We start from the raw sequence: 25,406 nt of genomic DNA, 5'->3' as shown, positions 1-25,406 counted from the left end.
TAAAAAGAAAATTTTTACGAATTATTAACTCAAAATAATCTGCTAATGTTCGTGATTTTTACATATTTGTCAATTTTTTAACTTTAAATGCTAATTAAAAAAAACTGTGACTAAGGATTTTTAATATTTTCAAATGTCATTGTAATAATATAGTAGGAGCCTTGTATTAAATTTTCAAGTATTTTTACTTAACAAATAATGTTTTATTGACATTCATAGAAATAAAAACTAATTAAATTGGAAACTGAAATTGTCCGTAAACAGTTCAAAATATATCAAAATATTTTGAAAATTTTATCATGTATAAAAAATGGAAATGTAAGCAACCAGTGAAAATTTCATTTATCTACAGTCATTCGTTTTAAAGTTACACCAAAAACCAAAATCAATTTTCTCGAAAACAGATTTTGCGTAAAAATTCCCGTTTTTCCTTAATTTTTCTTTTGTTTTTCACGGTGCTTTTGAAAACTATTGGAAAAATTTTACTTTTGACCCCCCCAAAGTACCAACTAGATTCACTTTCCTATCAGAAAAGATACTGTTGAAGAAAATCGAAGCACTTTTTCTGTCCTAAAAGGTGATGACAGACACAAAAAAAAAAAAAAAAAAAAACACACATCATTGGTAAAATCAATACATTCATCGTTCCACTCAGAATCTAAAACACACATCATTTTAAAATCAATACATTCGTCGTTCCACTCAGAATCTAAAATGTTAAATGTAAAATCAAATTAAGAGCATATTATTATGTACTCATTTGGACAATTTAATGTTTAAAATATAATAGTAACCTACACTAATCGCAGCATATTGGTCGATTATTTGGCCTAGAACACTGCAACGCGTGTAACAGGTAGTGTTAATTGCTAATTTTTCAAGTTTTTAGTTTTTAGTTTAAAGTAAATAATCATTAAGGGTGTCGGTGCCGGTGCGTTTTTTTGTACAAAAATATGTCTTACAAGAAAAACTCTCACGACCTGTAGAATTGTCGGATTTCGTTAATTTTTTTTTTATTTTAAATTAGAGAACATTTTGTAGGTCGGATTTTGAAAACTATAATTACAGAAACTGGAATATGCATTTAAAAAATGCATAATATTTGTCCTTTTTCAAACGTATTTTTCTACTACTATTCAAAGTAAAATAAAAAATCGAGCTTTGATCCGACCTGTAGAAACTTCTTATCTTTCAGATGAAAAAAAAATAACGAAATCCGACGATTTTACAGGGCGTGAGAGTTTTTCCCGTAAAGTCATTTTCGTTGACATAATACACCGTATCGACCCCGTCTAAATAAGTATCGAGCTGTAGATTAGTGAAAAAGTATTATAATTAAGGCAATAACTAAAATATAAAACATAATATTCAAATAGCATAGAAATTTCGAAAATTGGAAATACTGGCACCGACACCCTTAATCAAACTATTAATTACTAACTATTTTTGTTTTTCATATTAATTGTATAATTTAAGTAGTATCAAAAGTCAAGTTATACATTTTGTGGAGTATATTTCAAGTGCATACCCTTATGTTGATTTTTTAGTGCATAAGTACATACATATTTTCAGATTTACTATTACTAGAAGTCTTCAGCCCTAGTTATAAGTTATAATTGGTATATAATTTTGTTGTTATCTTGTATGTACCTTTTACTATTTTGAGATAATGTAAAATTATAAATATTTTGTAGTTCGATATGTGTATTATAATATAATATTATTAATTATATGCCATGAATGTACCTATAGGGATAAAAAGAAAAGATGGACAACATAGACAGAAACGAAGGCCTGGACGTAATCCAAGGATACCATTTACCACTCAACAAGTTACAGTATTGGAACATGAATTCAGACGGAGCGCATATTTAGGAGGAACTAATGATGTACACGTATTGTCTGACAGATTGAGACTATCGGAAAGTAGAGTGAGTACTCATATGAACAATAATATTAAATAGGTATGTTAGTACCTACTTCAAACTTAATGTGATAAAAATATCACTGACGAAAAAATATTATCATCAATATAATGCAATAGCATAAATGGGAAAATATTGATGTATATCTATCAGGATTATCTCGTAAATTTGAAAACAATGATACACTATTTAATTTGTACAGAAAATGGTTCAAACTAGAGTACGTAAATAATAATGATATATGATAGTCTAACATTAGTGTGACAATTTATAAATTAAAAAAAACCGGGGAAGTCACTTAGCTACATACTAAGTGTCGAGTGTGCCTCGTCATTGACAGGTCACTATAATGGATGGGTTAAATTTGAATTCAATGATAAATTATTACGTTGAAAAATTATTCTAAGCTAGAACGTCTGCCACACTTTACATGCTTATAAAATAAACATTGATTTCGTAAAATTTTTAAAATTTAAACCCTCATAAATAATTAACGTGGGCTATACATAACATTTTTTTAAAATTATTGTCAGGAAAGCTTATGAAACTTTCTATAAAATATTCAAATCTAAGGTATAAAAATTATAAATTAATGCATTTTCAACTAAAAAATATAAATAATTTTCAATAATTTGTTCACGATTTTGAAGAAATATGTCTATAATTAAAATCAACCCTTTATAAAAAAAGTCGTGTATAATATGCATTTTAAAATGCATATATTTCCGTAAAAAAAAAAAACTAACGAGGAACCGTATCACATTTTTTTAAGCAACACTAATCAGTCTTCCGTTAAGGGGATTCGACACCATGATTTTCTGTTTTTGTCTAACATACGCGCGACATAGGATTTTAGACGGGTTCTTTACCAAACGTACCAATCGACCTAAAGAAGCGATAAGAATTCTAAAAACAGATTTGAATTTGTCGTCAAGTCTACTTGAAACTGACTTTCCCACATTTTTGATTTTAACTTCTCCAAAAATATAAATACCATAATTTTTAAATACTCTTTTTTAATATGACATTTTTAGGAATTTGGGGGATTATATCAAAAATGTGAAAAAGTAGATTTTAAGTAGACTTGACGACAAATTCAAATCTGTTTACAGAACTATTATCACTTCATTAGATCAATTGGTATGTTTGGCAAAAAAACACGTCTAAAATACTATGTTGCGCGCGTGTTAGACAAAAATAGAAAACCATGGTATCGAATCACCTTAAATTATTTTTTGTATGTTAAATATTGTAATGCAGATCTTGGTGATCATTTTCCAAATCCTTATGCTTATCATTAAATCGCATGTATTTATGTTATTTTTTAAGGTTATATAAAAAAAAAAAAACTTCACAATATCTATTGAATATTTTTCTTGCCTACAATGAACTATGATAAATTAGATTAATTGTAATAAAACGAATTTCCAACATTTTAAATATTCATTATGAATGTAAAAATTATATTTTTTTTTAAATAAATATTTAAGCTCACTCAAAAATCAACATTATTCTTACATAAGAATAATAAATTATTATTATGAGCAATACACGCTCTAACTAGTCTAACTTAATAGGCACCGAATATGTTTAAATATAATTGTAGCAGATACATATTACATAAAAATAGATGGGGGGGTTGTCTGATCATAATAAGTATGACAGATCATTTTCAATAACAAAAACTATAAATTCTTGAATTTTTTGAATAATATCAATCTATTATACAATGTACATTTTCCATTTTTTTTTCGAATAGTAGCTTATTTAATTTTTCCTTTTGTTGATGGGCCCCCTATTTAAACATAAAACCTGGGCAGGGAATGCAATTCTTACCTTGCGTCCTTTATTGTTGCGGCACAGACGTACAGGCTACATTGATACAAATACTAGATTAAGTAAACGAAAATCTAATCATTATCTTTACTTCGACAAAAAGATCCATTCGACCACAAAACATTTCGACTATATTCATAAAATATTCGACCATTTTTTTTCAACCAAAAAACGATTTGATCACATGTCATTTCGATCCCTTTTTTTTTGAGTTTTGAATATTTTAATTTGAATAGTTTGTAGTCTAATATTCAAAATGAGAAAATATATCACCAAATAGGTTAGGTTATTATGGAATTTGTCAATAAACGTTTACCAAAACTTAATTTTTGATATGAAACGTTGTTAAAAATTATTTACTAGGGAACCCACACTTTTGTGTAATATTATGTTCTGAAATATGTACCTTATCATAAAGTTTATAATATATGATTGCAGTTTATAATGATAATATTATAATAATATAAAATATTTTTAAACAAAAAATTGCTACCTATAACCTAACCTACCATATGACTATATGAGTATACTATGAATGTTACAGTAATGGGTGTTTTCAATTTGAATTCAATGAAAATTATTATAAACAAAAAATTGCAACCAAATGTAGAAGATTGAAAAAATTCTATGGTCCAAATAGTTTCGGCAATCACAAAAAAAACCACTTCATTGTAAAACCAATATATTCCTCACTCCGATCAGAAACTAAAATATAAAAACATGCTTTAAACTATTTACTAAAGAAATAACATAAGTATTTTTAATTGTAAAATCATAAGAAAATTAATTTGCTTAGAAAAAAAATTGATTGATTCATAAATTATATAAGTGGCTCTAATGCTGAAATACCCGGAAAAAAATACTCATGACCATAATGTACCTAAATGTCCTATCCAAAACGCCGTGAAAATAATTTTTTGTCACGCCTGCACCGAAAATTTGGTTTTCGACCACGGTTGAAGCGTTCGAAAGCAACCTTTTTGCGTCCAGCGGGTGGAAAGAGGAAATCCCCAAAATTGCCAGCCGCCGGGCGCGTATCCCAGAAACCACAAACCAGAAGCACAACCAGAAACTAAAATGTATACCTACCACGGTCCTTCCAAAACATAAACTTTTGGTTACATCTTAAATTTATAGTATAACCTCCTTGCATGACGCATTAACATTTAAACATATTTTGTAGAATAGTCTATAATTGTTGCATAGATCCCTGCATAACCTTTTCCATGAACGCAGGGGTGTGACAGAAAATAGTATGTGTGGCTCGCGCCGGAAGGCCATTTCAGTCTTGGGCGAAATGCGGCACACGACGCCCGCGACTGAAATGGCTCACTTCCCGCCCATGCCACACAATATACTATTTATGCTTATATCACCGTTCTTTCCGTCCGTCAGTTATCAGTACATAGTTACGGTTGTCGATATTAAGGTGTTATATTTATTGTCCGTAGTTACTGTACATACATTTTATATTATGGAATTATAATATATTGCGTTGTAATAAAATACGTTTTGAAACCAGGAATTTTGTACGCTCGAAAATTGAGCTTTCCTAACTTGTTTACATTGATTATGTCCATAATATTTGACATGTTTCTCACAAAATATTTTAAAATTTGTACTTTTAGTTCTGAATTGAATTGCTTAACAGTTGAGCCTTTGGTGCAGATTGCCCGTAGGTTTTTAAGGGATTTGTGATACGAACAGCCGATGTTATTGACCGTTAAAAATGTACCTTTATATACCAATATAGGTTGTGGGGATAATATCATATTTTAACAATGATTCTACAGTATGATTTAATAGTTTTTTTCTAATAAAACAGTCCATACTAAAATATTATATATTATAATTTGTACTATTTGTTGACAGATTAAAATATGGTTTCAAAATCGCAGAGCCAGAGAACGCAGAGATCATCATAGTGGCAGTTTTCCTGGATCATCTTGCAACTCTACTAACTATTCTTCTCAACAACAACGACTTCCAATATCATCTACGTCTGCGTTCAAACCATTGATGCCATCACACACTTATGTGGAAGGAACTGATTCTTCGTCTTAAAAATCGAATTTATAAAAAATATATCTTAGAAAACATAATTGATTTAATGTGAAATGTTTCCGGGAAACTTTACATTGGATATTTTAAATATTAATTTGTATTATTGTAATATAATGTGATTTATATAGGTATAATTTCAAATATTGTTTAATAGCTGACGTTCTTATACGTTACACGTTGTATAGACCGTTGTTTTGATTTACGTTTTGATTTACAGGCTTGTGTAATATATCAAATACTAAATTTGAGAACAATTATATTATTTTAATCGAGTGAAAAGTGAAACAACACTTCTCGTAGTACTTATTTGTTGCACTTGATATTTAAAGTGTTGGGTAAATTTAAATTGTATGTAAATATTTTAAAATTGTATAAAAATAAAAATGTATTTATTGTAGTTATAAATATTACCTTGTTCTGAAACAAGGCTTTGTTAACTTTTCCAAAATCTAAATCAATTTCAATATTTTGAAAATGTAGTTTATGATGATTAATTTTACTAGTTTGAAATATTTTAGTTAATTAAAATAGATTTCAAATTGGGATTAGGTACCTACTATTTGAATTGTACTGGTCCTTTCATTAATGGTGAACATATTAGTTTCAAAATATTTTATTACTATTATTTATAATAATCTAAAATATTACTTATTATTAAATGTACATCTATGTCAAATTGTTAATGTATGTTAAATAACCAATATTTAGATTGTAGATGCGAAATTTCGCTAATTTTCACCAACATCAAATACGGAGAATCTTATCTATTACATTTTTGAGAAGCTAAATGTTTAAACCTACCCCTAAAAAATAGAATATATTTCTACCGATAAAAAGAGAATGGAGAATAAATTTTAATACCTGGAAAATAAAACACTTTGATCCATCCTATATCTAAATCTTAATTCTTGAGGATCCTTAAAACGAAAGTGAATGATGTCGAAAATGTACCGAAAATATGAAATCTGGGTCCAAAGCCACTGACTTAGTTGCAAATAAAGTTTCAAGTCAAACAGTGGATATTCTATCACATTTATAGAGCAATGCAAACATTTATCATAATATGATGCACCCAAAAAACCTAAAGGTAAAAAAATAAACGTTTCCAATAGGAAAAGTATTAGATTAAACTGATTAGTAGATATAAATAACGATAACCACGGCAATTCCGACGGCCTAATAACATCTACAAACCGAGAAACAGTAAAAATACCTCAATAATAATATTATACTCTATTGCTTACGAGTATAATTATTGTTACATCTTTTATTACATCTTTTTCATTAATACATTCACTGTGAGAAATTTAAACTGGGCCCGCGATTACCTTTTTTGTTGTAAACTGGGCCCGGAAATTGCAGGTAATATAAACTTATACCGAGTCGATTAATCTGAAAATAACAACATTTTTATAATTTAATTCTGCTATAACGAATTTGCATACTTTTTATTTATATGATAATGAAAATAAAACGAAATCATTTTTGGAGGATAATATAATATAAGAATCGCCTTCTAGTGGTGTCATCCCCACACATAATATGAGATGTGTGCATAGAACTAGGTTCTTTCCCGTGATTGGTGCTAAATGGATCTCAAAAATATTATAAGAGTGTTATTAGTTAAATATGAGAAGATGTGGGCATATTATTTTAATTTGGGCTGATGTTACAAACAACGTATACTGTACAAAGAGTGTATGGGCCTCGGGAAGTTGTATTTAAACAATAACTTAGCCGCTACGTAAACAAAAACTGCAATCTGTTGATTTATATTATTAGTACCGTTGCATTGAGTACAAAAAAATAAAACTTTTCACTAGATAAAAGTGCAAGCATAGATTAGATATTTTTCATTTAAAAATTCATTATGAACTATATTTAAATTTGGCTATTACTAAAAAAAAAAAAAATGTGTTATCGTTTACCATAATTATACCTACATGGTCTGTTTTGTTCAGCAAATCTAACAATTATTTTTAACTGTAATTATATACAAATGCAGCTCACAATAGTTAAAAGGTTGAACATTTGAAACCAATCCATAATTTAGAGATTATTTTTACCCCAGATATTTGTGTTAGTTTTTTAGAGTTTCGACTCAACGATTGCTATATACGGTGCGTTACATAAAGAATATAAATATTATTATCTTTGCATACCCTATTCTGTCCATCTGATAAGTGTAAAGTATAATAATGATTATCGTAATATCCTACCGACTATTATATTTCTGGTCGGTGTTTCTTGATTTACTCTAAATTTTCCGGTAAAATATATTAAATTTATTATACAGGAACATTTGGACGACGTCAAAATGTTAATATTTCTCGATATGCACTCATAGTGACCGATTAAACAAACTTGTAGTTTATATTTATTATGAACAGTTTTCGGAAGTTATATCTACTTTTTTAATTGTTAAAACATAGATTCATACACTATCATAAAGTATTTTGAAAATCGTGATATATTATTGACGTCCCAGTTCTTCCAGTATCTACAGTTTATATACTTATATATTATATAAATAATTATTTTCAACGAAGCACTGTAAAAATGAGTACAAAGTTCTCCGATAATGTTTTAGTGGAACCTATTCCTTCGAAAAAAATAGAAATTCAAAAATATCGTACACCATGTGAAGCGTACAAAATAGACCGCAAGGATGATAATGAAATTAAGAAATCCGAAGAAAGCTCCAAAGAGCAGCCACGCAGTGATTTGGACCAGTACAAATTACAGCAGCATATTTGTAAGCTGGACAAATTAGGTAAATCGATTCAGTCTTTACCGGGAAAACGGGTACTGGACAAAAACACGTACGGTCGGTTAAAAAATGCTGCCGTGGTGGTCACTGCGGAAGAACGGCGAATGGCTAATCAACAGCGCATTGCCAACGAAGAACGGCTTAAAGCTGAAAGCGAAGCCAGGAAAGAATATTTACAAAAGTTTAACATGTTTAAGACTAAAGGGCCAAAACTTGCTCAGGTGAGCGATATTTGCCACATATTTTAAATTGTATAATCAATTAAAATTATTTATAAAATGACAACAAAATACCAAAAAAGTAATTTTAATTTCTAAGCGAAATTGTTTTGCATAGAACAGTATTTTTTTTTTTTAATAACAAATAATAAGATTTTTATTTATACATTAAATATACACATTTATAAATTAATATCACGCAGGAAAATCAAGCAATTGTTGGCATGTAACGTTAGAGAAATACGAGCCATCCCCAAACTAACTCTATAATTTACCTAATTAAAATTGTTTTGTTACTTGTACCTACTACGTAACTTAATTTTGCTTATTTCTTTATGATAATAAAGATTATAATAACCCTCGATAAATACGTTTTATTTTTAATAGTTAGATGAAGAAGCAAACAAAAAGACTAACTATTTACTGAATAGAGCATATGAATTAAGGCAGGAACAAGAGTACGAAATAAAACAATGCAATTCGTTAATATTGAGTACCAAATGCCATGCAATAAGATGTGCGCAAATTGAAGAAAAAGAACTTATACAGTGAGTATTATAACTAAACAATACTACAGCAATATTTACTAACAATTTTGTTTCAATAACGTAGGAACTATCATAAATACAATTATAAAATTACTCACTACGAGTTGAATGAGTCAACAAACGTTGATGGTAAATTAGTTTTTTAAAAATAAATCTTAGGAATTATATTATAGGATTATATTTAGAATTTGTTCGACAAAATATTAATCAAAAAGGTCATAATATTAAATTGGAAAAGTTCATATATTAATACCAGGGGTCCCCACTCGCCAACTTTTCATAAAAAGTGAGCTATATTAAACATTTTAAGTGTCTGGTGAACAAACACAATTTATTTATGTTGGTACCTATAATATTTATATTATTACATACAGCATAATAATAAATTGAATATTATCTAATAATTTTCTTCTTTTATTATTTCTCTATCGGAAAACTGTACGGTTTTCATCGTAAATAAATACTTTAATTTATATATACTAATAAAAAAAGGCAATGCTTAAAAGTGTGTTTAAGATTACGCACATGACCAACCTAAAGGTTGGTACGATGGTTGGCGACCCTTTTAATATACGTAATATAGCTAGAAAGTAGCAACTAGTTTTCGTCCGTATTAAAGAGAAAACGATAAATTATTAAGATGACTATATGTTAAATTAATAACAACCAAAAATTATGCTTATTATAAAAATATAATGTATAATATTGGTACATTACAACCAAAAATCAGAAATCAAGTACCTATTATTCGAACAACTCTGTCACTCTGATTATGGTTGGCTATTAGCTTTTTTTATTCTACGAAAAATTCTGAAACGACGCATCTGTCATCAGCTAAAATTAGATTAGAAATAATGTAATTCTATATTTAAAATAATAAGTTTACAAAAAATCAACCTCATTTTAAACATAAATTTTAATTCACATACCATGGTGGACAAAAATGATTAAAATACGTTTTAGAAAAGAAATGAAACAAGAACAACGCAGATCGGAGGAAATCATGGAACAACAGCGTTTATTGGCAGCTAAGAAGTACGAAAAAGCGGTAGAAGCTGACAGATTAAAAAAAAAATTACAAGCAACAGAAATTGTACAACAGATGAAAGAAAATGAGATTACTAGAGAATGGGAAGCTGCTAGAGCTTCAGAAGTATAATTAATGATCGATTATACAATGTATGTGTTACAATTATTCGTTTAGGATGCAAGGGTTCGTACAGAAGCTGCAATTGAGGCTCAGCGGGCTGAAGTGATAGATTACAGGGATAAATTGATAAAACAAGCTGAGATGAGAAAAGAATTTTTACAAATTAATGCGCAGCTAAAAGACTTAAAATCAATCGAAAAAGAATTAGTCAAAGTTGAAATCTTACAGGTATTTGTACAAAAATATATGCAATATACATGTTAAAGATAGTTTACGTTGTATCTACATACATTTTGAAGTGCTACATCTAAATTATATTGAATAGAATTTACTAACACTAAGTATTTTTGACCCTCCCCCCACCAAAAAAAAAAAAAACGGGTAAGTGGATGCCTCTTTTCTGTACAGTAGGTTACAAGTGGGTCAATGTATAATAGATTGTATTAAACTTGAAGTCAATGATATAATATTATTGTATAAGGAAAACGATTCTGAGCGGAGACTGTTTGTCAGTCTGGATTTTGTAAATTGTTATTATTTATTATAGCCTGTAAGTTAAATTAATATTATAATATTATTATTTATATTATTCGTTTCTATGGTGATAGAAATTAATATAAAAAAAATGATAAACAAACTTTAGAAATTTAAATCCCATTTTTAGCGGTTTTTCATAACTAATAAAAAAATTAAAAACCATTGTAAAACCACTAGCTTTCTCGCTCCATCTAAAATAATAACAATAATAATACTTATATTTAAATATATATTGATTTCCATACGTAGATACAAGCATACGACAAAAAAAAGAATGAACGGGAAATGGCATATGAAGAGGAGATGAAAAAACTCAAAATGTCTAAGGAAAAAGAAATCGCCAAGATTCAAGCAAATCAAAAGGCCACGCAAGATTTTCAGGCCGCAAAAGATGAGCTAAATGCGCTCCGAACACAAGACAAAGTAATTTCACTGATAACTAATAAGAAACGTGGTGTATTTATAACAAGTAAAGTGGACGCGTAGGTAGAACGAGAGTGGCGACGTAAGGAACACGAAGAGGCTGTAAGAAAAATAAAACAAAACGAAGATTTGAAGGAAGCTCGGCGACAACAAATTGAAGGACAGAGGGAAAGTTATGCTTTCGAAATACAAAGGGAAAAAGAAGAGTTTGACAAAATTATTAAACTCAACGTAGAGGACATCGAAAAAACCAAAGAATCTGATAGACAAACTAAAATGGTATGATTCTGTTGATTAAAATTATTACTTAATTCAATTTTGATCACAGCCCAATGTTTTTTTAAATTAGAAACTTGATGAACATAGGAAAAATTTACTGAAGCAGATTAGTGAAAAAGAATTAGAAAGAATCAAGGAAAGAAAAGACTTTTTTCAGGAAGGCATCACATACCAACAAGCAGAAGCTGCCAGGGAAAAAGCATTACGTAATACAATGCAAAAGAAAATCGATGGGCTTAGGTAAAATATAATTTAATATTTATAAATTTATAAATGTATAATGGATTGACAATATTATTATCTTAATATTGTTATTTTAGGGTACATAAATTACCGACGAAGTATGTACAAGGCATCGAGAGACAATTAAAATTAAGAGACTAATATTGCAACAAAAGTGGTTAATAAAAATACATCTCAATTTATCTATAACTGTTATTGTTGAATAATATTATTTATAACATAAAATAAAATAAATTGGAAACCATACAATAAAAATATGTTTTCTGTAAATAATTTTATTTTTAAGAGCGAGTTTCAAATAATCAAAGGAGGAACTCATTACTCAGTCTAAGAAACATTATAAATATACCACGTGTCGACGTGGGGCTAAAAAAATGATATAATAAATAATATTATGACGATACCTGTATCTATGAGAACATTAGGTACCTATATGAAATGACGCTATTATTGTTATAGATTATTATAATTATTAATATTAAACAAAAATACAAATCATACTGTTATTTTACTGTTCCGAACTTCCACTGTTACAGTTTAATATACTTTAACGAACAAGTATATTACAAAAATTAAAAACAAAACTTTACCTACCTAATGTATGAAGTACAATATTTTTATGTTCATCTATAATGGTATGTAAATAATAATAATTTAATGCCTAAAGTTTATTAGATAATAATAAAAAACATCACCAATCACGAAAGTGTTCGTAATTATTTGATTTAATAAAATATATTTTTAATTAGTTTTTGTAAATAATATTATGATTATTAATTGTTATTAGGTATTCTCCCTTTCATCAAAAATCACGTGAAAAGATTGTGTGGTTCCTCCAAATTTAATCTGTCAAAGTTTAATAAAAGTCTGAATGTAACTCTTTAAATAATCATAAATGCGTCAGTTATTAACCAGTAGATGGCGTATATGTCTTTTAAAATACGAGTATTAATATTATTATCATCAGAAAAATATGTAAGTAGTATATAATATATCGTATATCTTTCAATGTGTCATAATTGTACAGTATAGACAGTATAGTAATTCAGTTTACATTTTATTTTCTGAACTAAACGATGAATGTGTTAAAAATCTTATCAACACTAAAATAAATTACTAGATAATAGTCAACATAAATAATAATATAGGTATAAATGTATAGCAAAATATACTTAAAAATAAAGGCTTACAAAACGTCTCCTTTCAGAATCGTATTTTGACGTCCATACTCCATAGTATATTAGTTTATACAATGATGTAAAAATATTTCATCAATGAATTCAAATATAAATACATCCTATTCAAGGCGAAGTACCCTCAACACTTTCTACACGGCAGAATGATTTTCCTGTTTTTTTTAAACTTCTTTTCGCCGGAACCAAGAAGAAAAATTTGTCACATGTCTGTAACTGTCGGGTGTTATGATTAGGAGTAGCTATAGAAACTATAAAAAATTAATTGAACAATTTTTTTATACAGTATTTTTCAATTAATATTACTGTATCACTGATTTTACTTTGTAATAAAATTATAAATATTTTTATAAATATATTTCAATCTGATACAATGAAAATGTTCATTTTTACATTACAGTATTTTTTATAGTCATAATAAAATACAATTTTTGTTACAGATGCATAGGTACAAATAAAATTCCACTAACCCAACAACTGCGAAAGAAGTTTCACTTCCACGTGACACACGATCCACACACACACACACAAACACACACACACACACACACACACACACACACACACACACACACACACACACACACACACTATATGTATATAAATACAATAATTCTGATTTCTGAATAAAAAAAAATATGACTTTGGAAGTGGTCTCTGTATTGGTAAATTTCAATATATTATATTAATATATATAATATGTACAATGTGATTCTATTTCGAGTATCTTTAGGTACCTATTTCGTATTTTCTTGTAGGTAGTGTCTCATTTGTCCATGGGATACTACCTACAATCTACACCCTATATTTTGCAAACAATAATTTATCATCTACCTATGTATACCTATTATATAAATACATTATTTTATTTAATGTTTAATGACTTATTTAATAATAAAAAAAAATTTTAATATATTTTTACAGGACTGCATAAACAATTAATCAATTTAATGATTCACTAAAATGTAATGAGCCTTTGTATAGTTTTTAAGGAACCATTAGCTCACAATTAAAATTGAATGTTACCTATGCGGCTGTGCGATCAGGCTTTAATTGTTAATTTATGACTATGAGTATTCGTTTTAGCAATACCTATCAATTTATAATTGTTATATTGCAATAAGCAATAAAACAAAATATAAAGGTACTAAAATAAATTGAATTTGTTCGGTTCCACTACAAATTACTAAGTATCAATTGTGCCTTAAATGTTAATAAGTACCAACCGTTAATTAATATGGTAATTAATAATTTATTCAAATCAGTGAAATATACCTTCAAACAAAAGTAATTTTATTTATAATTTACTCTGAATCATAGGTGTTTTGGAAATACATTTTTTGGTACAGAACAGTTTATTTTTATTTTTGACTCCAAAAAGCAACAATTTGATACAATATTCTACCATAAACCTCCTTAATTTTATACGAAAAAAAAACCACACACATTATTTTAAAAATAATCACTGAATAATCACTTCACTCAGAAACTAAAAAATAAGTACCTAGGTAAGTACTTATAGTTTAAAACACTAGTTTGACGCCCAAAGTAGCGTTCACGTGCAGCCTCAATGATGAAATGTTCAAATGTTACAGGATGTCATATTGAAGTTTTAGATGTTATAATTTATTTAGTTTTTCATGAAAACTAACATTCAATGAAAATTAACCTACTCACAACTTACTGTTGTAATATATTTCCATTATGACATTATTGTTCATATTCATTTTATGGCGAGTGATACCGAGAATTAAATAAAATAAAATAACAAATAACTTACCCTATTAAACATTTCATATGGTGAATTTAATTTTAAAACTAGCAAACCCTATGAAAGTTTATAATCCAGAGACCCAAGTGTAATAGTATATACAACGTATACTTAATTTCATAGATGACAATCTAACTTTGAATTATTGAAGAAAGTACCTCATACTTAATACATTTTTATGATATCAAAACTTCTAAAGTCAATTACGTATTCAAGTGTTTATATTTCCATTAACCTGGTTAATATCTTATTATAATATTATAATAATTAGCGTCTGACTTACAAGCTATCCGTAGGAAATTAAACGACATTGACGACATTTCGTTTATTTTATTAATTAATAGATTTTCTTCATAAACTTTTTCCACTGTTTTTAAAACATTTTAACTATATGCATAACTCAATTATTTAAATCATAATACAAGATGCACAAAATTAATTTTAATCTAACTTTATATACGTAGTTTACTAATTAGTGTTCTTAGATAAGATACTACTATCAATCAATAATAATTAATTTAAATTATATCTATACTGACTATACTAAATAATTTCATCCAAAAGCCAATTTTGAGGGGGGACTCAATTTAATACAGGATTAACAAACTCATATACATTTAACATTTCCAATAACAGATGGCTGAAAATCAAAAAAGTCGAACAATTCAATATAAACTTATAGTAAATATTTTTATAGTTATAATTTTCCCAGTTTAAATAGATCTAATATTGTATATTTTTAATTTTTATTTTCGAAATGAATTGATATTACAACATAACGTGTAAGTGACAAGTTTAAAAATAAAAATACATTCGTTACGGTTTATTTAAAGAATATATTATTTAAAATAAATGAATACTATTTTTCTACAAATTATTAAAATAATGCATTTTTAAATTTAATTTATTTAAGATGATTACTACAAAACCCAATACCACGTTATGTTAAAGTATAAAATAATTATTTTGTTTTGTATTTTAACTAATTTAATTAACCCATATAAGTTATAAATAAATAGTTATTGTTTATATGCTTTCATTATTATACACTATTGTATAGATTGTTAATATTTTAATAAAACAAAAAAAAACAAAAACAAAAATATGACATCAAAATATTTTACTAACATTGTATTATTATGTATTTTACTCTACCTATATTTACAAATAAATATATATATATACTTTTTTATATTTATATTTTAGTTTGAATAATTGTATTGATTAAATATTTGTTATAAACATCGGAGAAACTAAAGAACATAATATAATTCATTATTATTATGTGTGGCCCAAATCAAAAGAGGAGTTTGCGCTTACAAGGCTTGTTGGGTGATTTTTCCACCCTTCGCTCGGCGGTTCTTCCTTATAAAAGCAGGAACTGTCATAATATTGTTCAGAATCCACTCAGTATACTTCATACTCTTACGTCCATCGTTTTCCATCGTCTATACTCATCTTATAAGTAAGTTTATATGCTATATTTTTTTTAATATAGGACTTATAATTAAATAAACGGATTTCATATTATACAATATACATATTATTACATTTACTAATATTTATAATTTCAGTTTAATATAATAATAGGTATTTAAAATAAAAATAATATTATCTAGGTAGGTAAGGAGGTACGTTATTTATTTATTTTTATCATATTGTACCATGTAGGTATTAAGAATCTGACGATATTTTTATTAAAAATTAAACTATATAATTTTTAACATAAAATATTAATGCTTTTTATACAAAAGTTTAACATTTAAATGTCTTTTATAAAAAAAAAAAAGAAAATGCTTATGAAATTATTAATATATTTAAAAAATATATAATATTATCATACAAATAAAATAATGAATAATAAAAATACAATTTAACATATTTACTAGTAACCCTAGGTTAGTTTCAATAAAAATATTCATTAGATTACTTGTTTGATATTTTATAAACTACCTTTTCGTTAGTAGTTATAATACACTCCAATGTAACATAAATAAACAAACCAAATTTCATATTGAACTACCTAATTAAATAAACTCAATAAACAATTATTTTAAGGGCAATAAGAAAATAAACGGTATAAGAATAAGAGTTATACATGTGATTAACTTAAATAAAAATAAAAAAATTAACCTAAATTTAACCTAAATTAGTCTAATATAGTTAACTAAGCAGCGTCATCAAAAAAAAATTATGCATATTACGTAAACATGATAATATTATGTATCTATTTAAACAATATTAATGTAATACATAAATGTATTATATAAATGTTGTATTAATTATTTTATAGTTTTATTTATATTTTATTTCTAAGATATCACAAATTAATACAAGAATCCTTATAAGTTTTTCAACCTTTAACAAAAAAAAAATGTTGCCGGGAAGTCACATTAATTTTTTATGAACGTTTGAAGTTTTTATGACATAAGATATTCACCCGCAAATGAACTATTTTCCTTCAATCAAAATTTGCTATTTTAATAACTGTAATAATTTAAGTATTCACCAAATATTAATTTTGTAATTTTCTATGAATGATTCAATTTTTAAAATATTTCGACTTTATTTTAGTTTTTTTTTAAATTATTATTGATACATTTTTTTTTGCTTTGTGTAAAAGTTTTAAATTTCTATACAAAATTAAAATTTTTGTTATAGTTATTTAAAAATATTAAAAATGTATATAAAATATCAATTATATCCATGATAATTCTTTTAATAATACTGTAAGTTTAAATGTTGACAAAATAAAGTTGGTCAAAATTACGAAAATGTTCTGATTTTGTTTTTAGTGAAAATGTATAAAATTATAAAATTTTAAATTTTTATATCTAAGGCTTGAAAATTTAATACAATGTATGAGGATACTGGAACCAAAAAATCTAAAAATATATAAACTGTATTATATTATTACACTTATTGATATTTTAAGTTAGAATTTAGACAAAATTCAATATTTTAACAAAAAATAACAATTTAAATTATTTTGTAGTAAAACTATTCATGGGGATTTGAAACTTTCAAGTTCATTACTATATTTTATAATATACGCGATGACAATTTCAAAACAATTATGTTAGTTTTATGCTATTGCCTATTTAAAATTGCGTGTTACTATAGATAATAGAATGTAGAAAAAATTACTACCTATTAATAATGGTAATAAGTAGGTACATTGATATATGATATAAGGCTGACAGATCGTCAATGCTCAGAATCCCTTTTTATAGCAATGATTTATCATTGAATTTATATTTAATACATCCATTACATTAATTCACACAATTGCGAGATACGATTGGATCCTACTGTACAGCAGATTGGTTACATACTGCCCCTAATTTTCTATCTAAATGTATTAAGCGTAAAATATGTTGTATGCTATTAAACAAAAAGGTATAGTATTTTATATTTTTTTTATTGGAAGAATAAAAGTTGTAGACACTACGCCGTGATATGTAAACTAAATACAAAATATGTTTTATAAATTTTTTTTATATATTTTTAAGTAATTTAATATTGATGTTATAAATTAAATACTTAAATTACACTATTTTATAATAAAAAAGTGATTAAAGTTATTTTTAATCGTAATTTGTTTTTTTATAGAGATTTTTAACGGTCTATACGATAATATATTATGTTTCACGTTAGGTGGTCAAATGTATTATAATATTTTGATGATTGTTGAGCAATAACAATTACATTTATACAATTTAAAGAATACATAAAATGCGTACATAATAATATATTATATAATAGTAATAAAATTTATTAAAGTAATTATGGTATTTTTGTCTTTTACTTGATTAAATACTATAAATTAAGCTAAAGTTTATTATCTTATTTTTATCTTATATAAGCTTTTACTTACAGTGGTTATTAGCTAAAATTACTTAAAGTTCATTGTTTTTATAAATACACCTTATAAATTATACAAATTTAATTAAAAATAACAGCTAAAAATGTATATCCATATAAATAATGATAATCCATAAATTAAATTCCGTAATCTCGTTTTAAAGTATATATTTCATTATATGAAACGATATTTATGTAAAATATTTCCACTATTATTTGTTTTGTTTTTTTTATTAAAAATGGCACTTAATAAACAAACCATAATCACTTTATAAAACTAAAACATTATTATTTAATTGTTTCAATGTTTAATAACGGTCTATGTTGGATATAAATCGCACAAATAAAAGACCAATTTATTCAGACATAATTCAATTGATAATTTTTTTTATTTAAAATAACCATTGGAATCGGTAGTCACTGTTTTGTGATAGATTGACATACTATATTTATTTGTATAAATATAGAATACTATATAGAAATGAATAAAAATACGACAGTATGGTTAAGAGATATTAAATTTGGTTGAGTAGATAGATAAAGGTGGCCACGATGATTATTGATTTTGATAGAGATAATCATGGTTCTGATTCGTTAAATGTTTCCACAATATTGATAAATATTTGCTTTATAAACATTGGAACGTTAGTTTTTATTTCAATAAAAATAAATAAATACATATTTTAAGCAGTAATCTATACCAGATTTTAAAAATTGAACTCTACAATTAAATACTAATTGTCATTTAAAGGTTGCCTTTACTCTGATAGGTACATATCAAAACAAAATACAAATACAGTACTTTCCTAGGTATATAATATTCCATTATATTGAATAATAATAAGATTAGAATATACAATTTCGTATTCAATATACAGCTGTTTTAATAATAACATTTTTTTTTAACTCAGCATAACAATAAATTATATACATTTACGGTTGAAATAATACAATGTATTTTAATTGTTTAAGTATAATTTATTATAAATTGCATTGAATGTTTTATGAAATATTATTTTGTTAGGATTTTGAATATATTTTTTAGGAACCGATCTTACTTTACCAACTTAAACTAATGATCATGAGTTGAGTTATTGAAAACTAAAAATAATATTAATATAAAGATAGTATAAATATGATGTATTATTTGCTAAAATAAGGGGAAACATGATACTCGAGTTAAAAAAATTATATAAATTAATTCTCTTGGGTATGAATTATTATAAATTATGAACCAATGATTTTTATTAGTCACCTATTTGTAACTTATTACTACCAACACAAAACTCGTATAATAGTACTTCCTAGTCCCAACTGATAATAATAATAAAAAAAATTACAGATATGACAGATATTATTTCACATATTTTCGAGTTTCGTTATATTATCAAATTATTTTAGAATAATGGACTACTAAAAAACTGTATACCTATCTATATAAAGAAATTAATAAAATCTAATTTTAAACATATACCTACTTATATTTATTAACAATAATTTTAAGTCTTTAGTTTAGTTGCAAATTTAAATTTAATAACAAAATTCATAGACGTCCGAGCACCTAACTAACTCATATTGTTTGAACACAGTTATTCAGTTGATTTGTCCAGGAAATTCATGCTGACCGTGGAAAATTTAAAGTCGAATTATCTTCTTCATTTGACAACACATTATTCTATGGATAACTTATATGAATAACTATAAAGGTTTTTGTGTAATAGCTGCTAGGTGTAACGCTTTGTTGTACCCATAAGTATACACGCCAAACATACATTATCGGTCATTATATAAACACATTATTATGTTAACGACAGCTATTGTTTTAATGTAATGCGAACTACTGGAATGTGTTCTAAGATGAATTTCATAAATAACTACTAAATGTTCCAGGTTGACTCCTAAACATTTTATTATTTTAATTTTAACTTTAATGTATATGTATACGTTCGTACAACCAATCGGTAATAAATCGTAAAAAAATAATAGGTACCTTTTGAATATAATATGTATAATATTACTTATATGACTGCATTTCTATGAAATAATTGTTTTGTATGATATTTAATAGTTCCTGGCTACTGCTTATATATTGTATAATGACACATAATACATTACGTACAGCTTTACATTATGTTATTTGTTCGTTTTTAAAACCATGCGTTAGCGAAGAAAATAAATTAAGACTCAAATGGAAATAAATATGCAATATTTACGAGGCTAGGCAGGTAATTTCATAACATTATAAGTTTGATAATAACTTTTAAATATAGCTGTGGATATAAACAGAAGTTTAAATAACATTCGTAATGGTATCGCTTTTGTAAAACCGATTGTACAAACATAAAACTAATAAAAGCTCTATCTTATTAACTATATTGAATAATATAAAATATTATAAATCATCAATCTTAATTTATATTAAATTTGTTTCTAAGTTAAATATGTTAATAAAATCATTTTATACATGATATTATATACAAACATATTATCTTTGTATATTGCGCCTATATGTATACCTATGTATTATAATGTTATGACTTCATTTTTATTTTACAGATTTATTAGAAATATCTTATAATTTTTTTTAATTTTAGAAATTAAAAATGAAGTACTTCGTTACCATTTTTATGGTTTTTCATATATCTCTAATTTTGCTACAAAAAACGTCAACTGCATCACCTCTGGATAACTACTTGGATAAAGATTCAATTGGTAAGTATAGAAATAATTTTTTTTAACTGATTAGAATAAGCGTTCAAAAACAATTAATATTAAGCTTATTTGAAATTCAACATCAGTACACCAAGTTCACTTATTAGAGTGAAGGTCAAAAACGTTAATAATAAAAGCTCTAGTTTTTAAATTAATATTTCTAGTATATTATGCGTTTGGTATATATTAAAAAAATAATAATAATAAAAACACTTCTGTCTTCAACAACAAGGTAATTAGTCTCAAAATAGGTTATTTCAATTTTGAAATGTATGGTATAAAGAAAAGATAATTCCCTTAACGAATATCTTCGAGTAAAAATATTATTATTTTATTTTTATTAGAAACATACCTTGACTACTAAGTTAATGGCTGGTTTTAATACTTTCAATGTTTATTATATTAATATATATATATATATATACATTTTTTTAAACAATTTGTTTTTACAAAAATGTAAGCAATTTAATTTATATTCTAAGAAGTAATGTTCGCTAATAAAAAATGTCTTTGTCTTGATAAAGGTGTTCGGGAATCTCATATTTTGATAAACAGTTTTACAACCAGCGCAAATATTTTTTGCTCATATAATGCAAACTTCAATATTTACAACACACCTTGTTAAACGGACACCAAAATAATCTGAGTAAAATAAAATTATTTCAAATTTATAGCTATAAATATTACATAGGTACATATTCTTTCATGTTTGTACTTGAAGCTTATAATAATTAATTGTAATTCATAATGAATATCAATATTAATAAACTATAATACAATCTCTACCTTTATAATTTAAAGTTATATTATTAAGATATTATGTAAGTAATTCAAAAAATATATTAAATTTAATAGTGTTTTAAACTATATATATACGGCTTACACATTAGTTTTTTATTATAAACAGCCTATGCGTAATATTTACGAAATACTTACGATGTATACCTATATATTATAGTCCTTTTACTAAATGCTAGTTCCTTCAACTGATAGGTACTAAGTAACCTACTAACTAACCTACTTAGCATCCATTTTGATTTTGTGTACTCCATCTCTATACAATAACTCGCGGACCCCGTGCAATTTGTACGCAAGTGTATGATTTAATTCTAAAGTATCAAAGTGATACCAAGCTTGTCGTATTCCACCGTTGGTGGATTAAGATAGTCAATTAATACAAAACCCTACCTAACCTAACCGTACTAATATCAGATGAATAAAAAAAAACCAAATTTAACCATTTTTAAATTAGCCTGTCTTCTTCCCAGATGTCTAATCTACACACAAACATTCATACCAAGCTGAACCCGTGCACTTCGTTGTCCGTAAAAAAATTAAAACTTAAAAAAAATTATGATTGTTCAACTGATTTTGGGTGTAACTTTCTGCAGTGAGTGCAACTCAGCCACCCTGGTAGGCAATCCGACTATGTCGGATCGCGGAAAAAGAACACCTCTTCCACCTTGGTAGGAAATGTTCAATAATTTGATTTGGTGCTAGCTTGTATCTGATCTTCCCAAATAACCAATGGAAACCAATAATAAATAAATACTAATTTCTACTGTAGACTGTAACCAATGGCAACTATTTAAAAAATAAAATTTTCATCGTGAACCTCAGCAAAGTACAAAAAAAATGTGTGTGATTCTATGCAGTCACCATTTTCCCGTGCTGTCGTCCGATTGCGTCATCCGGTTTCCAACTAGGTCCCACTCCACTGGGAGTGAAGACCGCACATGTCTCCTCTTGGAGAAGGGGGGTAGTATCATGCATATAGTGATATATACATAGATAAATAGATCACATGATCTCCCTACTACCCACTTGTGATAAGCATTGTCAAAGACCTTGAGGTCGTTACAATGAACAAATATAGAAAAAAAAAAAAAAAAAAAAAAATCGTGAACCTCAAGATCCCTGTTTGAGCACCTCTTTAAAATACGAATTTCGACAAATCCTTTCTTATTGCACGGTAAAAATATGAGAAGAATCCCTATTCCAAATTTCAAGTTCGTACGTTGCATAGTTTTTGAGTTACAGCAATCAGTGACTAAGTGGTATTTGAATTTTATATGTATAGAAGATTAAACAATTCCAGATTATCTAGAGCATTTTTAATACAAATTGTTTGATGATTACCTACTATACTACATAATATAATATGAAAATCATATTCAAATTTTATAATGCAATATTAATAGTATTAGAATATATTTTATGAATATATTATAAACTCAAAACCAGTATATTATACGATCTATATAAAAAAGGGTCACAACAATTTTAATAATACGGCTTCCTTCGGTTACCCTTCGGCACCCTTGGTTATTGTGGCCTTAATAAGATATAATATTATTTTACAATATTTTTGAATAGTACAAAAATAACTTAGTAAAAATAGTTACCCAATCTTTCAAATAAATTATATAATAGTTGTTATGCGCAGCCGTGCAGGTGATAGGTATACAATATATATATTATACTGTTAATAAATATAATACATATTGATCATTTCATTGTTTGATATGATACAAAATAATACTACGGTTTACTAAATAATTCAGTTTTTTTAGAATACTGTAATATTTTACCTTAAAAATATATACAGGTTAATCTAAAAAAGTTTCAATGATCAAAATTTATTACCTATTACATAATTTTCAATAATGTGTAATTATGAACAAGTAACCAAAACAAACATTTCTTGACGAGGCGTTTTAAAGTTCAAATGTAGATAATTATTAAAATGTTGTGATCAAATTCGATAAGGTAAAAATATAATCCAACATAAACCTGTAAGATTCCATTGAAATTAATATTAATGAACTTAAAACTAAATAGGTACAAATAGTGTACATAGCTATACAAATAAGGCGTATGTACAATGTATAAGCATATTGTATAGTTATTATTATATTATTTTGTAGCTTTTATACTTGGATACTGACAATTAAATTTATTTAATTAATAAAATTATAATATATTTATGTACATAAAATATAACTTGTAAGATTATAGTAGGCACGTATAATATATTTGTACAGCAGTATACCTAATTCTGTCAAACTTCTGATGCTAAAACATGTTACTCTTTTTAACATATTTCTATTATTAATGTATTTAAGAAGTATAACACAAAAAAACAACTCGTGGGTATACTTTTATTTTTGTTTTAGAAGAAAATGGAGTTGAACTATTGACAGACATAGAAGAATACATGGATAAGGATGCAGATGACAATGGATTTGCTTTAGATTTTCCTGATGTACAAAAAAGGTAAGAATAAACATCATTAAAATTATTTCAATATAATTTTTCCATTGAATTAATTATGTTATATAGAATCAAAAAACAATTTTTATGGAAGTAATATAATATTAAAAATGTTCTGTTTTATCTATTTTTTGTTGAATAAGGAAACTGTCGTCTCATAGAATATTCCGTAGATATTGTGTGCCAAGAGGAGAAAACTGCGACCACAGGCCCAAGTACTGTTGTAACAGTAGTTCCTGTCGTTGCAATCTTTGGGGAGTAAATTGCAAATGTCAAAGAATGGGATTCTTTCAGAGGTGGGGAAAGTAAGGAAGTTAGAGCTCTAATGACAAATTTCAAAATAAATTGTTTCAATATTAACTCAGTCTACAAAAACAAAGATTATCTGTTTGCTTTGATTTCTACAGTGTAATAAAATACAATTATATTTGTTTGTCATTTATTGTGTTTTATTTACAATAAAATGAATATCCGATAGTCTACAATTCATTGTTTTTCATAAAAGTTACTCAGCTTTTATGGTTATATTATTACAATATTACCTATATTATACAATAGTATATGATGTTACATATCAACATTTTTATTAGTTTATTAATA

The 25,406-nt window shown here is 26.2% G+C and overlaps 3 protein-coding genes across 4 annotated transcripts in view; all 3 read left to right on the top strand.

The window, feature by feature from the left end:
• LOC100573535 (homeobox protein MSX-1) overlaps positions 1–6,195 on the top strand; it is an 18,977-nt gene extending 12,782 nt beyond the window's left edge. The window contains exons 3-4 of the mRNA XM_003243944.4: positions 1,753–1,931; positions 5,634–6,195. Of these exons, the coding sequence (XP_003243992.1) occupies positions 1,753–1,931; positions 5,634–5,825 (371 nt within the window). The 3' untranslated portion in view covers positions 5,826–6,195. The remainder of the gene's footprint in view (positions 1–1,752; positions 1,932–5,633) is intronic.
• Positions 6,196–7,814: 1,619 nt separating this feature from the next.
• LOC100573448 (cilia- and flagella-associated protein 45-like) lies at positions 7,815–12,445 on the top strand. The gene is made up of 8 exons (XM_003243943.4): positions 7,815–8,816; positions 9,201–9,361; positions 10,325–10,514; positions 10,566–10,739; positions 11,298–11,471; positions 11,535–11,750; positions 11,821–11,990; positions 12,071–12,445. The coding sequence occupies exons 1-8, from the start codon at positions 8,385–8,387 to the stop codon at positions 12,132–12,134; spliced, it is 1,581 nt and encodes a 526-aa protein (XP_003243991.1). The 5' UTR covers positions 7,815–8,384; the 3' UTR covers positions 12,135–12,445.
• Positions 12,446–16,293: 3,848 nt separating this feature from the next.
• LOC100163563 lies at positions 16,294–25,291 on the top strand. 2 transcript variants are annotated; one of them, XM_008184069.3, is made up of 4 exons: positions 16,294–16,422; positions 21,416–21,533; positions 24,713–24,809; positions 24,950–25,291. In XM_008184069.3, exons 2-4 carry the CDS (start codon positions 21,425–21,427, stop codon positions 25,113–25,115), a joined length of 372 nt encoding a protein of 123 aa, XP_008182291.1. In that variant the 5' UTR covers positions 16,294–16,422; positions 21,416–21,424; the 3' UTR covers positions 25,116–25,291. The 2 variants fall into 2 exon arrangements, with proteins under 2 accessions (XP_008182291.1, XP_001950560.1); XM_001950525.4 differs by having other exon boundaries at positions 16,295–16,422; positions 24,710–24,809.
• Positions 25,292–25,406: the final 115 nt, after the last annotated feature.

Source organism: Acyrthosiphon pisum, chromosome X, assembly GCF_005508785.2.
Source record: "Acyrthosiphon pisum isolate AL4f chromosome X, pea_aphid_22Mar2018_4r6ur, whole genome shotgun sequence".
NCBI classification, from domain to species: domain Eukaryota; kingdom Metazoa; phylum Arthropoda; class Insecta; order Hemiptera; family Aphididae; genus Acyrthosiphon; species Acyrthosiphon pisum.
This window is presented reverse-complemented; position numbering and strand designations above follow the sequence as displayed.

What these genes read in the sequence shown, in the direction of transcription:
- LOC100573448 (XM_003243943.4), top strand. Translation starts at nt 8,385, where the DNA reads ATGAGTACAAAGTTCTCCGATAATGTTTTAGTGGAACCTATTCCTTCG. An exon ending in AAGCTGCTAGAGCTTCAGAA is followed by an intron (nt 10,515 to 10,565) that starts GTATAATTAATG and finishes TTATTCGTTTAG; the next exon opens with GATGCAAGGGTTCGTACAGA. An exon ending in TCAAAGTTGAAATCTTACAG is followed by an intron (nt 10,740 to 11,297) that starts GTATTTGTACAA and finishes TTCCATACGTAG; the next exon opens with ATACAAGCATACGACAAAAA.
- LOC100163563 (XM_001950525.4), top strand. Translation starts at nt 21,425, where the DNA reads ATGAAGTACTTCGTTACCATTTTTATGGTTTTTCATATATCTCTAATT. An exon ending in CTTGGATAAAGATTCAATTG is followed by an intron (nt 21,534 to 24,709) that starts GTAAGTATAGAA and finishes TTTTTGTTTTAG; the next exon opens with AAGAAAATGGAGTTGAACTA. An exon ending in TTTCCTGATGTACAAAAAAG is followed by an intron (nt 24,810 to 24,949) that starts GTAAGAATAAAC and finishes TTGTTGAATAAG; the next exon opens with GAAACTGTCGTCTCATAGAA.